We start from the raw sequence: 14,334 nt of genomic DNA on the forward strand, positions 1-14,334 counted from the left end.
CCGGATATGCCGGTAGGAACAGTGACGGTGGAATATTTCGGGCTTCAGCAATGAAATATCATATAACTCACTCACAACTTGATATTCCACCACCTTCAAAGCTACCTTATGATACTAACAACTGTAAATTTCCTTACTATTTTGTAGCAGACGAGGCGTTTCCATTATCAAAATTTCTAATGAGACCCTACCCCAGACGGACTCTAGACAACATTAGAAGAGTATTTAACTACCGATTGAGCCGAGGAAGAAAAACTATTGAGTGCACATTTGGAATGATGACGGAAAAATTTCAAGTGCTGAGTACCGCCATTCGTTGCCGAGATGTTGATAAAGTCAATAATATCGTAAAGGCGTGTTGTATACTCCACAATTTTATTCGTAAAAGAGAAGGTACTCGATATGCAATGCGAACTTTGAAGAAAGTGTTGGTCTGCGTAATAACACTACCAACATCACAACAGATGATTGGACATCAAATGAGAGTACCGTACGAGTAAATGATCAATCATCAGGTTATGACTTGAGAGATTATTTATCACGATACTTTATTACTCCTCAAGCATCACTTCCGTGGCAGTGGAATAATTGTATATAGTCTGTAATATTTTGTTTCATTTAATAAAATGTTATTTAATGGTATTCTCTCTGTATTTTTATTATTAAAATTAAAAATTATTATATTAGCATTACCTACGAGATTTTATATTATTTCGTTATATTTATAAATGCGTATACTGTATACATTATAAAGAGTACTGATAAGATGTTTCATTGGTTGGCAAATATATAAATAATTTTATTTATGTTTAATAATAGTGGGAATTAAAACTATTAATACTCGGAACGTGTATTGCGTGATAGCGTGTTTTTGGAGTATTTTTAAAATTAGGTTTTTAGTTTCTGATTAAAAATAAAAACAATTATTAATATATTAAAATAATTTTTATTTTATTAGTATATTTGCTTACCAGATAAATTAACTGCCATTGACACATTATGCCAACTCTTGTCTTGACAATCCCTTCTTGAATACTCCGGTATAGTGAAATTATAAAGTTCTGGATGTTTTTCAATTTCACCAACAAATTTGACGTTGAACGCTTCCATCATTATGACATATTATATTAGGTATATTATTAAAAAATATATCATATATTATATATTATAATATATTATAATATTATATTATTTATATTATAATATTACTATATAATAATAATATATTATGCGATCCGCGCGACGCGACTGCCAAGCGACCAGCACTGTCGGTCGCACGTGTCGTCCGTCGCTCGCGTCACAGTCGCGTCGCAATCGCGTTGTTATCAAATTGCGCCATCAGTGGATTCCCAATCACTTTGCTAGGAAATCGCGAGAGGCAAAAATCGCGTCGCGTCTAAGTCGCGTAGTGTGCGGAGGGCCTATGAATGTGTGTATGTATGTAGAAGTGTAGAATGTGGAAGTGTGTACAATAAAACAAATAATAATAAAAATGGTAACAAGGTTTCTGGTAATAAGTTGCTGTTGCTGTATAATACACAATAATAATAATATAAATATAACAAAATCACAGCAACACAAATGTATAAAATATGGTATAATAAATAAATCAAGCCCTTATGGCTATAACAGTAAATAATATATTATGGCCCTTCTGACCCAACAGAAAAAGATATAATACAAATCTCGGCCCTTATGGCACGTTCATGAAGTTGGCCCCCCAACTTTGTCCTATCCAATCCCGACCTATCCTCAAATTTAGTAACCTTTTAGTAACTAAATGTAACCGACATCAAACAATTTGTAACATAACAGTTTCCGAGAAAACTCAATTTTATTTTCGGGGGGCCAACTTCACGCAGCCCCCCCCAACTTTGTCCTATCCAATCCCGACCTATCCCAAATTTTAGTAACCTTTTAGTAACTAATTGTAACCGACATCAGACAATTTGTAACCAAACAGTTTCCGAGAAAACTCAATTTTCTTTTGGGAAACCAACATTTTATTAACATGCGATATTTAATAGGTACACAACGTTTCGACAATATTCCATTAGTATTTGTTTTCAAACATAATATTTTGAAGATGTTTGATGAAAAAATTCACTAAAATTTTTTGACACACAACGAAAATTTAAATATACATATTTTTAATTTTATATGATCGATAAATTATTATAATTCGTTTAAAATGTATTTTATATTAATTACTTGTACCAAAATTCACTACAATTTCAGTGCTTTGAAAGTATGATACTCTTGTAATAATTGCTAAATAACATGTAGATTTCATACAAAAAGAAATAATTTTATGTAGGTACCTGATTATGGTTTATCATTTGAAACTGACTCACAAGACTTGTTTTACCTGGCAAAAGTTGTATTTTCCTTAATGGAAAACCTAGAGTTAGATACTTGTAGTTTGATACATGCGATGATTCTTCACGTTCTCCAATTGAATATATTTAAACTGTACACAGAGTATAGTATATTAAAACATTTTAAGCTTGTTACCAACTATTATATTTTGTAATCCAAATAAAATATGAAATATACAAGTAACTGAAATATTATTTTAGCTATTATATTTGTAATCTATGTTATATCATAATTACATAATATAATATTGACGAGTATAGTTTTATAAAAAAAAAATTACATGAAATAAACATGACATATTTATACATGTAAGATAAAAGCAAATATTAGAACTATAAGTGTTAAACCTTTAAAAACATTATAAATCTTTGAATTTAACTTTTTATGTATACAACTTAATGCGGCCTTACTAGCATATTGTTAGAGTGAAATCTTTTGATTTTTTTTAGCATATCATTGTGTGTTTCCCAAAGAATTTGTAATCCAACAGTTTACGAGTAAACCCAATGTCCAATTAGAGTCCAGGAGTATTTTATTTACGGTCTTAGATCATATACGATGGATGGAGCTATGGGTGTATTTCTCGTATACCGAGCTGTGTCCAATATAACCCCCCCACTCATTTAATTTCAGGGAATAACAAGTTTATGCGCCTATGGATCACAATCATATCAATGTCCATTGATAAGAAATAAAGATGAGTCGCAAATTTAAAATTTTACTTTTTATTCGTTAAAACTTAAAGTTCGAGTACTTCGTTAGTTCGGTATTTGAGTAGTTACGCACTTTAAGTATTCACAAATTCAAATATCAATACTTAATCATGCATCGGCGATGTTGTTTTTTTTGTCAGTCCTCAGCATTTAAAGTACCAGGCTTAATATTACACAAGTAAGTTATTGAAATGTAAATAATTAAACATAATAAAACATTAGATAAAATAGATTGTATAAATAATACACAATATAATATGGTTTTTGCATTGGGCTTCGCAATAGCTAATTAGCTATTACTATTACTATTACTATTACTTATTTACTTCATTTTAATTTTTAGTTTCCCAACGGACATAGAACTTCGGAAAATTTGGCTTACACGTTGTGGATATACCGAAAAAGAGTTTTTACCATATAATAAGTTATGTTCACTACATTTTGATGAAAATTCATACAAAAACACTAGATCAAAAAAGTTACTAAAAAAAATGCACTTCCGACAAAATTTAAAAAAATTTCTAAATTCAATTTTAGTAAGATGAGTTATGAATGATTCAAATTTCTATTATAATAGATTAACATAAAATTGTTTTATTTTAACAGTTGAATGTGAGCAGTTTAGTTCAGATGTGGCTATGAACGTGTCTCATCAGAGTAAGAATAATTCAAATGTACCTATTTAATAATAGATTAACATAAAATTGTTTTATTTTAGCAGTTGAATGTGAGCAGTTTAGTTCAGATGTGACTATGAACGTGTCTCATCAGAGTAAGTATGATTCAAATTTATTTAATAATAGATTAAAATAAAATTGTTTTATTTTAGCGGTTGAATGTGAACAGTCTACTTCAGAGATGGCTATGAACGTGTCTGTTGAGAACATTCTAGGTACCAATTATTTTTTTGAATTACTGTTAATCATATGGAATATGTTTTGTTTTATATATTATATTTATTTAAATTATTTATTTAAGAAACTCCAAAACGTTCCAAGAGGCTTTGTTATATTGGTGACATAGCAACTCCTGATTTGAGTACACCTAAACGGGCAAAACAACATTTCAATTTGGCAAAACTTAAAATATTGAAACAAAGAAGAAAAATAAAAACTCTACAACAGAGAGTGAAACGGCTTCAAAAAAAATTATCAACTTTATCTTCTTTGTTTCAACATTTGAAAAAACAAAATTTAATCAGTGAAGCAGCCCATGACACAATTTTGGTAACAAATATTAATAATACGTTCATTTTAAAATGTGTTTTGATATAGTTTTATATACTTAATAAAATAAATGTTGAGATTTTTAAATGTAATTGTACATCTCATAAAGTCGGTAAATTATGTGTTAATAGTAGTAATTAGTTAATTAATATTAATACGTTCGTTTTAAAATGTGTTTTGATATAGTTATATATAATAAAATAAATTTTGAGATTTTTAAATGAATTTGTTTGTGAATTCCTTTTTTGTTGTTTGTTTTCATGTTTACATCAAGATTATATAATATAACCTGCATTTTTTTTTCATAGAATAATACTTCTGAGGCAATTAAAGATATATTAAATAGAGAATTAAAATCCCGAAATGCCAAATATTCACCAGCTATGCGAAGCTTTGCTCTTACTTTGCAATTTTATTCTGCTAAAGCATACATGTTTGTAAGGAAAACATTCAAAAATTTACTGCCTCATCCAACAACACTAAAATCGTGGTATTCAGTTGTCAATGGAGAACCTGGGTTTACCAAAGAAGCTTTTGAAGCAATACAGTCACGTGTAAGCCAATCATCTCAACCAGTGGTATGCAATATTTGTATAGACTAAATGGCTATAAAAAAACAAATTTCATATTTAAAAGGTAAATTCTATGGAAAAGTGGACTTAGGTACTATGCTACCCACAGAAGATGATCAAGATAATGCCCAAGAGGCAACAAATGCTCTAGTTTTCTTGGCTGTTTGTATGAATGGCCATTGGAAAGTTCCACTTGGATATTTTCTTATCTATAGTTTTTGTGGAAGTGAAAGAGCTAATCTTTTAACTAAGTGTTTTGAATTGATGAAAGAAACAGGAGCAGTATGTCATTCAATTACATTTGATGGAGCCCCGAGCAATTTATCAATGTGTACTTCATTGGGCGCAAACTTCGATTACTTCTCTTCATCATTTAAGCCATGGTTTAACAATCCAGCAACGCCAGAACAAACAAATCCAATTTATCTCTTTTGGGATGCAGCCCATATGCTAAAACTAGTCCGCAACACTTTAGGTGAGAAACAAGTATTTTTAAATGGTAAAGGGGAAATAATTAGATGGAACCATATTGTTAAATTGCAAGAGCTACAAGATTGTAAAGGTTTGCATGCAGCCAATAAATTAAAAAAAAGTCATATACAATATCATGAAAATAAGATGAATGTGCGTTTGGCGGCACAAACTTTAAGTAAGAGTGTATCCTGTAGCTTATTATTCTGCGAAGAGTTAAAACTATTATCAGGAACAAAAGCAACTGCAGAATTTTGTGAAGTGTTAAACAATGTATTTGATTTAACTAATTGCCGAAACAAACTGGGAAAAGGAGATTATTATTGCCCAATTAATGACGAAAAGATTAAGTATATTGAAGATTTTTTGGATCATTTTGAAGAATATATTAAAGGCCTTAAATATTATGATATCAATAGTCAACAGCAAGGTATTCAAATATTAAAAAGCACACGCAAGACTGGATTTTTAGGCCTTATTATATGTCTTACTAATCTTTTAAAATTATTTTATGTAGTAAAACCCTATGGAATGTCATACCTGCTATCTTATAAAATTAGTCAGGACCATATAGAGGTATTTTTCAGTGCAAAGCTAAGTCGTGGGGGGTTCAACAATAATCCTAATGCGATACAATTTCGATCAGCATACAAACGATTACTTGTCAGACATGAAATTAGTGGTTCTGCATATGGAAACTGTACTCTGTTGGACAACTCAATCATACTATTTGTAAGTGCAAATAAACGAAACAATGCTGATGCACTCTGTCATTATAATGATGATGATGAATCACAATATTTTAAAGAGTTTGACCATGATTATGATTATCGCACACCTCAATTGGATGAATATGTTAATGACGTTGTTAAATACACCAGTGGGTTTATAGTCTATAAAATAAGAAAACAAAAAAACATCTGTGAAACTTGTTATAAAAAATTGACGACGGAAGACATGATTACTGCATCAACATTATTAAAAATAAAAAATAAGGGTAAATTGATAAATACATCTGTAGATGTACAAAAAATATGTCTCGCAACAGAATATGTAATTCGAATGCATCATGACATGCTTCTAACAAAAAAAAATATAACTCAAATGTTGTGCATTAAATCACTGAACGAAGTTTGTTTAGAAACGTCAATATTTAATTCAGACACAATGAGAAATCATATATTAAATCAAGATGTTTTTGATAATCACCGATCACAATTAATTCAATTAATAATTCGCCATTACATCAAGATAAGATTACACCATTATGCCAAAATGCATACATTATCAATTTCGGGGAGAAGTATACGTCGAAAATTTACAAAATTAATTTTATTTAGAAATCAATAATACCTAGGTACTCATAATACTCATTACACGATATTATTTTAATTATACTTACTATTTTTTTTTATATAATTACAAACCTACATAAATAATACAATAGTCGACAAAACTATTGACAATATAATATAATGACTGTATAGATATTATAATTTATTATTAATTATCATATTAATGTAGTTTATTATTTTTGCATTTGTATCTTATAAGGTTTAAATAACCTTAACTTTAGTGAAAAGCATAATATTCTAAAATTAATAATTAAAATCTGTAAAATTTCCGTCAGACGTTGATTTATACAAATTAAAATAACAATCAAATAATTAAAATATATAACATTATTGTATACATTTTATTTTTAACTATTATTATTTGGCGCCATTGCCCTGATTGGCTTGTTCCTATGCACATGCGCACAAGTAGTATGTTCCTCAAAACTACAAATTAAGTGGGGGGTTATGTTGGACACGGGAAATTATCAAAGTAGCTCTATCCATTGTATATGATCTAAGTTTACGGTATTATGTTTTGTGATGATATCAACTATAGACCTTATACTAATAGACAGGAGATTAGGGTCTGCAGAGCGTGGCAATATAGAGGGCGCTCGTTCTTTACGCGTTTACTCGTATACGGTACCGTACACTGTATAGCACATGCGCATTGATATGATACCAGCGTCTGCGTATTATCAGTTATCACTACTACGATCGACTAAATAAACAAATTAATTCGTTTTAGTTTAGTTTACTTTACTACTTAATAAGTAATAACTGACAGTACACTGTACACTAACAATATGGGTTTCAAATGCGTTGTTCCAAATTGTGGCATTACTTATGACAAGACTTCGGGAATAAAATTGTATCAGTAAGTTAAATATTTAAAAATGAATAGGTGTATTATAGTTATAAGTATTACCCGTGTAATATAGATTTCCAACGGATGATGATAGTTTGAAAATTAGATGGATGGAATTTTGTTCAGTAGCAAAACATCTTGTGTCGTACAAAGTTTGTAGTAAACACTTTTCACCTAGTGACATTAAAGACAATGGCCGCTTAATGCTCAGCGCTGTTCCTTGTATTAATGTCGGTGAAAAAGTTCATCGAATTCCCGAAATTCCAAGTAACGCGTATGTAAACTTTTTATGCTTGTAAACTTATTTTTTACATTTACTCAGAGTTATTTTAATGAAATTGTATACCCATGTTATAGTGTTATTTGCAACAATATTTCTCTAAATCAAGACGACTCGCCTCAAAGATTGCACACCTCTACTAGTTTAAACTTAAAGTATACGTATATATAACTAATAAATATATATTTTTATCATTTTAATGAAATGCTATGTATTTTAGTATATCACCTACTCATACACCAAAAAAACGGAAACTTCTTTTAAACAACCCGAGATATTTTAATGACTTAACTGATGAACATTTTGCTACACCAAAAAGAGCCAAAAGACATTTAGCATTTGCTAAAAAAAAGCATAATGAGACCAGGAATAAATTGAAAAATATGGAAGAACGAAATCGAAGATTGACAAAAAAAGTTAAAAGTTATGAAGATTTAATCAAAACTTTAGAAGACTCAAACCTTTTGTCTGAAAATGCTTCTCAATTTTTACAAGTAAATTTTCGATAGAGTTAATCACTAATTAATATCAAAACTAAAAGCCTGGATTTTGTGATCCACTTCTTTCTTGTTTTGAATCCTTTTGAACAAAATATACTCAATTTGTATATAATGTATAGAGCTTCTCATTCTGATAATAGTATTATAAATAATTTCTCTACAAATTATTAAACAATATTACATACTTTTAATTTTATATTTAAAAAATATTATATATTTTTTTTTTTTTTTTTATAATTACTTTTAATTATTTATTTTTACATGCAATATGTGTAGTACTCCTATTTTTATTTATTTATAAATTATTAATTTTCGTGTAACTGTTTTACTATCTTGTATATTTAAAATGTAATTGGAATTTATTTTGTAGTAAACAATATTATTGTTATTATTATATGTATTATATCAATAATTTATTTTTTTATTTTCTTTTATTGTAGTCTATGGGTACTGGAAGTTTAAATGAAATTGTTAGTAGAAAGTTAAGTGGCAAGAAAACTGAGTATTCTGAAAGAGTTAAAAAAATTTGCAGTTACATTGCAGTATTACTCTACAAAGGCTTATAATTTTGTGAGAACACAATTTTCTGATATGCTGCCCCATCCTAGAACCATTGATTATAAATACTATAGATTGCTCACTGGCCGTATTTTCGGTGGCGTACAATAAAACTCTCGGTAGATGGCGATAAGAACCAATAATACTAATAAATTCGTATTTTATTCCAGCCGCCGTAACTATGTTGGAGTGAAGTGCGGGGATAACTGGTTTTTATCCGTTTATCGTCGTAATCGTGGTGTCCCGCCGCGTCGGCCGCCTGTTAAGAGGACGTTTCACCCGCATGTGTTGTCTCCGTCTTACAAGTGCGTAACATTGCAAAAACTGTTTCGCGCGGGAAAGAACCGAGAAAGATAAAGCTATAACTAAGAAACGAAATTTTCATCACATAAAAAGGAGAATTTTGTCTGTGCAATATCGTTTTTATTTTTTCGACATCAGAACTACAAAAAAAGTTATTCATGCTTAAAAAACGCAAAATTAATGTATTATAAAACAATAAGAATTTTTTTTGTACAAGTGATATCGAAAAAATAAAAACGATATTGCACAGACAAAATTCTCCTCTTTATGTGGTGAAAATTTCGTTTCTTAGTTATAACTGTGTCTTTCTCGGTTCTTTCCCGCGCAAAACAGATTTTGCAATGTTACGCACTTGTAAGACGGAGACAACACATGCGGGTGAAACGTCCTCTTAACCACCGCTCCGACATATTTATATTAGGAAAATTATTAATTAGGATTTATGAATGAATTTGGCCGAGTGTGGTGCTGGAGAAAACAGGCGTACTGACAGGCTAAATAAGCCTAAATATATTTCTTTGTTTTACAGAAAAATAGTGAAATGTTATAAGTTATAAGCAAATAAACAATATTTTAACAGTTTAAACTACACAACAAATTTTTGATTGCACGTAGGTACCTTAATAAATTCGTGTTATTTAACCATACTGCAGTGGCGGCGTGAACTATTTTTTCCTATGAAGCAACTGCATCATAAAATAGCTTTTCACGCCGCCACTGAACCATAGAATAATCTATGACTTAGCTAACTACTTGTATATAGAGTGTAGTCACACTTCGTCAGATTTAAATTCGAAACATAAAGTAAACTTGCCATTTATTATTAATTATAGTTATATAATTATTATTAGGTATACTACTTGTATATAATATATATATTTCATAAAATTATAATTAAATGTTTAGAATATACTCACGGGCAGTCACGGCGACTTAATACAAGTTGTAAAATACTAAAATTAAAAATTAACATTAATATTAATTATAATAATAAAAAAAAAATATAATATTATCATTTATTTATTTTGTAATATACGTAACTTATCCGTGTCCTGCACTACTCGCTTTCTTACGTTAGTATTTTCCTCTTTACATTCTTTATATAATTTTGTTCTAAACAACAACTCAATAATATACATATAATGATTGTGACATGTAGAGTTCTCGACATCAGAATATTTTTGGTATATTATTGGTAGCGCCTTTTCTTTAAATGAAAATATAATTTTTTTTTCAGTCTTGATTTTTGGAAAATAATTTTCAAATACATTTAAACAAATTTCAACTATTTCTACAAGTTTATCCAATGGAATTTTGAGACCTTGCGCCAGTCCAACGTTGTCGAACGTTTTTTTTAGAATTAAAATGTGGTGGTTCGTTTAAATATTCATTTTTGTTTTTAGTCAAATCACAATCTGTGCATAAAAACTTATCCAAACACTTTTTTGCTAAGTAGCCTGCAAAATAAACTATGGAACAAGATTCTAGTGATGGTTGCTCGCAGTACACTTTTCGATTATTTAAATCTTCCGGCGAAGTACTTAATTCAACTCCTGTTTCTTCTGTATTCGTAACTAATTCTTCAACTGCAGGATCAATCGAAACATCTTTCGAAACTCTACAGTAAGAAACTCGGCTTCATCAGTTTCACAATTCTTACACTTTGAGGTACATTGCATCAAACTGTATGAACATATATGTCCAAAACAGCATCGGAACGTTCTAGCGGTAGGATTCCTGTTATACCTGTTAGCATTTAAATATTGTTATAATCACAATTAATTTTTAATTAAAATACGATTTTTTTGTACGAATAGTGTAACTACACACATTGTATAATAAGAATGAATTAAATTAAAATAGTAATTTTTATATTTAAATTTATAATTTATAAATTTTAATAATTAATAACATACCTATTTATTATATAAATAGTATATAATAATAATTATTATTATTAGGTAGCTATTATACTATTATTATAATTTATAATTTATAATCAGTGAAAATATTAAGCTAATAAATTATAAATTATATTTTCTACATACCCATTCTTCTGACGCATTATTGAAAAAAAATTTTCTAAAGCATCTTGCGTTAAGCGATTTGTCAATAGAAAGTACTCTATATTTGTGAAAGGGGCTACTGCAGACATTTCTAATTTTTCAGATTCATAAAGCTGCTGAATAGCTGTTGTTGTCCAAACAATTCCAATAAAACATGGCGGAATGCTTGTTTTTTTCGTTCTGTGACAAATTTTGATTGTGTTTTTAAATAGTTTTTTTGCCTTTTCTAAATTCTCAAATATTTGTGGATTACGGTTAGACATTGGTCTTCTATTTGGATTTGGGTCACACAAATTTTTATCAGCCGAATCAAACATTTTGTTAACTACGTCGATGAAATTAGCTGTATTAATAGCTGTTGATGACTTAATCTCACCAGTGGCAATGCAAGTTTTTATTGCTGCAGAAACTGAATTACTCAATAATTGTATAGCCAATTTGCAATTCATTTTCTGAAATGGATTTGGATTTAAATGAGTCGGTGTTATTTTAATCATTGCCCTCGCGGTATTTTTTGCATCTATTTCATACGCCTTTCTTATATCGTTCATTGACACTTTTGTACTATTATTTATCTCAAAATCGCCATTTAAAAAATTGTTCCTCACACTCTTAATAAGGCGTGGCATGTAAAAATAGTTTCTTACCACATATTGTGGTCGAAGGTTGATCTTCGTTTCCTCCGAGTAAAGTATACATACGACGGTTTTGTGCTCCCTGATCGCAAATAATGCATGTTGGTGAGAGACCAAGATCTAAAATTTGTTTAACACAGTCTTTGATTATGTTGACCAAATTATCTCCTTTTACACCACTCCCAGTGAAAAAGTAGCATAAAGGAAACTTCCAGTTTGAATAAAGACCGCGAACCATAACAACTAATGCTTGAGAACCTATTTTATTTGTTCTCCCTAATGTCCCCAAGTCTTCATATCCTTCAATTTCATCCAACACCTTATTATACTCCAACGTTTTCATAATAGCTACTTCATCAAGTAAAATTGTACATTTTTTTTCATTTTCACTCATTCCGGAAATCTTTAATCGTATCTGATCCATATACGCTTTAGGAAATCCAGTAGAAAAACTAATTGAGTTAAGCCAACGTCTAACAGTAGTCTCACCTGGTAGAATTATGCCATTTTTACGCATAAATTTGTAGGTGGACGGTGACTTGTAATATAATGATAGAGCCATATTTTTTTCAGTTTTAGACCACGGTTTGCGTCTTTTATGTAACAATTGCATTGATATTAGAGCCTTAGAATTAATTGACGGAAACTTGGTCCCTTCAAAAAAACGGTGCACATTAATTTGTTTGTTTTGTTTAAGTTTATTTTTTTCATTGGTTTTTTTTAGTGAAGTAATAATAGCGCGTTTATGCTTGATTAATTTTTTCATGTTTTGTAACTTTTGTGGAAAAGTTATTCTTTGCAGCGATTTTTCTCGGACTATTTATTATTTCATCATTAGATCTATCTGATGGTTTTTGAGGACTTGGTAGGTCAATTAATTGCGATATCCATTTTTTCGTTGAAGGAGATATTCCTAATAATTCAGGACTTTGATTAAAAATTGAAATGTTTGGAGTAGATGTTTTTGAATGTAAATTATTGTATGTATAATTTGGCGTTAACACTTTAAGGTGTTCAGGTGTAGATGATGCATTTTCTAAAAACAGAAATAAGTTTCTAATAGTATAGGTAGGAACCTACCCACGAAATGTTTTTGAATTATAACAAAATTACTAACCTAACATCATTATTCTTTGAAGCAAGGCTGGGCATTTACGAGTTAAAAAGTTAGAGTTAATTTTATTTTAACTTTTTAACTGAAATTATCTCATTAACTTAACTGTTAACTTACTAAATTTCTCTTTTAATTAACGTGAAATCAACGAATTAATTTTTCATTTTAAGAAGTAAATTAAGTAAATTTATTTTGTTTTTAATTTTATTATACTGTAGCGTCCCAGCATACAGGAGGACAAACGACTGGTGTTGAGGTAGATGGATTGAGTGTAATAAGTATAACAACTTAATTTGTGATTAATTTATTAGATATTTATTGGATTACTATGTAAATAAAACTCTTTTTACTGCACAAATGATTTAGTTGCAAAATATTCTAAGTCCGAATAATTAAATTGGGCTGGTGTCTGGCGTGAAGGTGCTTGTTCTGACTCTGGTGGCTCACGTCTGAATTGGGTCTAATCGGGGCTCTCCTATATAGTCCAGATAGTCCTACTCTCTGCATTTCCTCTCCTATCGATAAGATACGTATGTGTCCATGGCCGAGTCGTGCAAAAGCGTACGCGTGTATTATTTTAATATCGTAGCTTCCCACGCCCATGCGTCCAGTCGGTCCACATCCTGGTTATTCGCGATACGTAATCTCCATAACCCGACGACATTAATCATATCTCTAGATACGCCTGTCAAGACTACGATTTCACATTTAATATTTCGTATATCTAATTACTATAGTAATATTTTGGAAAGGCTAGAAGTTTGGCCTTCGATATAACTATTGAGGTCCTATACAATAGAATAGGTTGGCGAATTCATACGCCCCAGGGTCACTTATACATATCTATGTGTATATGCGTGTTTAGATGTCTCAGCGGGACGTCAGTACATAGCAATACTTAACTATTTCAGTCTATTTCGTTTTCATGTCAAAAAATATTTACCGTGAATTGTTTAAAGTTAAACATGTGTATCATTCAAATCTAACTTATTGGAAATACTGTATAATATACATATAAACACTATATTATTATAGTTTATGATTTTTTTTTATTGATTTTTATAGAAAAAAAAATTAAATTTGAAAACAGTTCATAGCTTAAAAAGTGTTAAGATATTTTCAAAATTGTGTAGTGTATATAAAATGAAAATATAAACATTCAGTGATATTTTCATAATTTCATGGTTCTACAGGTATTCGTTTTTAATTACAAAATCGCTACATGAGAGAGAAATCGAGTGAATATCCAATCTTAATAAAAATAAAGCTCGCATAAAAATGTAATTTCATTTGCTTGTTGACATTTTTTTTT

The 14,334-nt window shown here is 29.7% G+C and overlaps 2 protein-coding genes and 1 pseudogene across 2 annotated transcripts; 2 read left to right on the forward strand and 1 right to left on the reverse strand.

Moving 5' to 3' along the window:
* Positions 1-3,202: 3,202 nt before the first annotated feature.
* LOC149062702 (uncharacterized) lies at positions 3,203-4,920 on the forward strand (annotated as a pseudogene).
* A 2,584-nt stretch (positions 4,921-7,504) lies between these two features.
* LOC149062703 (uncharacterized) lies at positions 7,505-8,355 on the forward strand. The gene is made up of 4 exons (XM_089215383.1): positions 7,505-7,575; positions 7,640-7,840; positions 7,924-8,001; positions 8,067-8,355. The coding sequence occupies exons 1-4, from the start codon at positions 7,505-7,507 to the stop codon at positions 8,353-8,355; spliced, it is 639 nt and encodes a 212-aa protein (XP_089071509.1).
* Positions 8,356-10,781: 2,426 nt separating this feature from the next.
* On the reverse strand, positions 10,782-13,357 carry LOC149062704 (uncharacterized). The gene is made up of 3 exons (XM_089215384.1): positions 13,236-13,357; positions 11,256-11,628; positions 10,782-10,953 (listed from the first exon to the last, which is right to left on the reverse strand). Exons 1-3 carry the CDS (start codon positions 13,249-13,251, stop codon positions 10,782-10,784), a joined length of 561 nt encoding a protein of 186 aa, XP_089071510.1. The 5' UTR covers positions 13,252-13,357.
* Between the last annotated feature and the right edge of the window lie 977 nt (positions 13,358-14,334).

The sequence above is a fragment of the Diuraphis noxia genome, unplaced genomic scaffold, assembly GCF_037042655.1.
Source record: "Diuraphis noxia isolate RWA-SAM2 unplaced genomic scaffold, SU_Dnox_SAM2 contig0001, whole genome shotgun sequence".
Taxonomy (NCBI): domain Eukaryota; kingdom Metazoa; phylum Arthropoda; class Insecta; order Hemiptera; family Aphididae; genus Diuraphis; species Diuraphis noxia.

What these genes read in the sequence shown, in the direction of transcription:
- LOC149062703 (XM_089215383.1), top strand. Translation starts at nt 7,505, where the DNA reads ATGGGTTTCAAATGCGTTGTTCCAAATTGTGGCATTACTTATGACAAG. An exon ending in TCGGGAATAAAATTGTATCA is followed by an intron (nt 7,576 to 7,639) that starts GTAAGTTAAATA and finishes CGTGTAATATAG; the next exon opens with ATTTCCAACGGATGATGATA. An exon ending in TCTACTAGTTTAAACTTAAA is followed by an intron (nt 8,002 to 8,066) that starts GTATACGTATAT and finishes TATGTATTTTAG; the next exon opens with TATATCACCTACTCATACAC.
- LOC149062704 (XM_089215384.1), bottom strand. An exon ending in ATAATGCGTCAGAAGAATGG is followed by an intron (nt 10,954 to 11,255) that starts GTATGTAGAAAA and finishes AAATGCTAACAG; the next exon opens with GTATAACAGGAATCCTACCG.